Source organism: Diadema antillarum, unplaced genomic scaffold (assembly GCF_040938485.1).
Source record: "Diadema antillarum isolate AM-2024a unplaced genomic scaffold, OU_Dant_1.0 seq00000881_RagTag, whole genome shotgun sequence".
In the NCBI taxonomy this organism is placed as follows: Eukaryota; Metazoa; Echinodermata; class Echinoidea; order Diadematoida; family Diadematidae; genus Diadema; species Diadema antillarum.
The window spans coordinates 43,602-46,173 of record NW_027271745.1 but is presented as its reverse complement, the minus strand read 5'-3'; the positions used below and the strand labels follow the sequence as shown (position 1 = coordinate 46,173).

The following is a 2,572-nucleotide window of genomic DNA, read 5'->3' as shown; positions in this document are numbered from 1 at the left end:
TTTGATATGCTATATGTACTAACTATTTGATATCATCCGTATCTATTTACATTAATTTACTAATTTACATATAGTACAGACCATCCCTGTAAAGCATGTTATATCACAGCAATAGGTCAAAGATCAGAAGACCACGTTACATCTTTGCTATTAATAATATCACTGCTTTCCTTTGAGAAAAAAAACCCAACAAAAACAAATCCAGCAGTATAAGACTACATGGTAAATTGCTTCCATGCCCGCACTACAATATCATGACAGATTATACTGATATTGTTTCATGACAATACCGCATACAACGTGTACAATGTGATAGTTTGCAACATTTATGATAACAGTACATGTGTAGTTGTTTACATGCTTTGTAAAAAAAAAATATCCAAATATTCCTACACATATCGGCTATTGGTATGTTCCTTAAAGCTCAGATTCCATGCTTCACATTTACACATGTGCACTTGCTTTGCAACGACCATGATTATAACAAAGTTCTCGTTACAACGAAATAAAAATTCAGGTCCCAAAATTATCATCGCGATGTTTGATATATTTACATGTGTATATACTTAAATTGTCTTTGGTGATAATGACATTTCGATATCTAGCAAAAGAAAACTGCCGGTCTCGAGGACTTTGTTATAACCGGAGTGCACTCTACATGATATGGAACGATATTACCAGTTTCGCTAGTACAGATAGTATGGATTTTGCTTCACTGAAGACCACACCTTTTCGCTCTTCTTTTGAATGCCAGGACTGTCCGGGCAGTAAGAGCAAAGTCTGCCTACTTCCAGTGATTTGTACCTGGCGGACACCACGCACACGAGAACTGGACAAACGGCCAGTCCTAGATAAGCCACCAAGTTCCCAACCAGGCGCATTTCTTCTGTGTTCAGTGGCTGGAAGTCGGCATCGGGGAAGTAGCCGGCGACCACACGGACGGTGAGATAGGGGAGCCAGCTGAAGGCGAAGATGACCACGGTGGCTATGATGCCGGCGGTGAGGCGACGCTGCGAGGCGCGATGGCGTTCTGTGGCCTCGGTGGCGGCGTAGCTGTCCAGGGAGCGACGGCTAGAGCGGGAGATCAGGCGACACATCAGACCGTTGTAAATGAAAGAGAAGACAACGAGGGGGATGACGTAGACTAGGGCCGTGTGGATGCTTGTGAAGATATCAAAAGGCCGCAGAGAGTTGTAGGTAGCGTACCAGTAGTCCGTCAGACCCACGAGCACGGGGACGGCCAGCGACACGGCGAGCAGCCAACCCGCCACAGCCCAGCAGCAGCTGGTGCGGAGACTTCGTCTGCCGCAGTACGACTTCACGTCCGAAATGGCGCGATAGCTGTCCACAACCACACCTCCCAGGGCGATCACCATGGCACCACGGCTGATGAACTCTACAAAGAGTTGTCCGTGGGTGATGAGCTTGTCGAAGTCGGTCACGTCCATGAAAGTGTGCAGGTAGAGCGAGACCATGGTGTTCAGACTGAAGAGGACTTGGGCAGTGAAGAAAGAACCAGCCCAGATGTTCGCCCGGGAGCACTGTCTGCGTGGGTCGAATATCGAGATGGCCAGAGCGATGAGATTAACTATGATGGCCAGAGTGAGTAGACCCAGTGTTACTATGGTGACCACTTTTGAGATCTCAAAATCGTCAGCCGGTATTGCGGATGCTGAAGAGGTCGATGAAATGGTAGTGATGTTGGGTCCCATGCTTTCTGTGGCGTCCATGGTGGTAACGATCTCTGTGATAATGTCTGTTGCCATTGTCATGATCTGAAATGAGAAACGGGACATAGCCGTACCATCGGTTAGAATATGGGTAACTCACAAATGCTCTCACATAGGGGGGAAAAAGAGAAAGAAAACTATCTACAAAATTTACAAGCGATGAATCACATTCGTCAGCAATATGGTTAGAATCCCCGGCAGGTTATGGCCGAACCAACATAGAGCCTAAGGTTTCACATAGGAAATCACCATGGGGAGAGACACTTCCTATTACAGCTAGCTGTTTTCCTTAAATAAAAAAGTAGTAACTTCCGGATGAAACACACAAAAAAGGAATGAAATAAAATGCATAATGAAAATGTATGAGTGGTGATAGATAGTATAGGTAGGTCGGAGCTCATCATTATACCGAAACAGTTTCATATTTGAACAGTCTCCTTGTCATCCAGCAAATACACTCATAGGGGTAATGCCATAATGTCGTCAAAATGTCAGCTGAATATTAAGTTGTAGTTCAGCTGACATTCAGCTTTCGACTTAGTCGTCGGTGTCATGGACCGATCTAAGCTCTGCGTCTGGGGAATCGTGTAAAACTTTGACTGATATTTAGGCGGGCCTTGACACCCCCACGCGCTTGTGGTACTGCTGAAATTTTCGTCATTCAGCGAGGTGACGTGTAACAGGGGGTGAGCTTTATAAACACAAACATTTACACAAGTAGAGCTCCGTCAACATGGCTGCTGATTCAGTTTAAATCAACGTGACTCGTATACAGGAAACTTCTTTTAAGATCATAGCATCACCAAGAATATCTTTCTGACTTGACATGTCGTTAGGATGTC

At 45.1% G+C, this 2,572-nt stretch overlaps 1 protein-coding gene across 1 annotated transcript; it reads right to left on the bottom strand.

Moving 5' to 3' along the window:
• Positions 1 to 686: 686 nt before the first annotated feature.
• On the bottom strand, positions 687 to 1,376 carry LOC139740771 (endothelin receptor type B-like). Its single transcript, XM_071651345.1, has one exon. It carries the CDS (start codon positions 1,374 to 1,376, stop codon positions 687 to 689), a length of 690 nt encoding a protein of 229 aa, XP_071507446.1.
• Between the last annotated feature and the right edge of the window lie 1,196 nt (positions 1,377 to 2,572).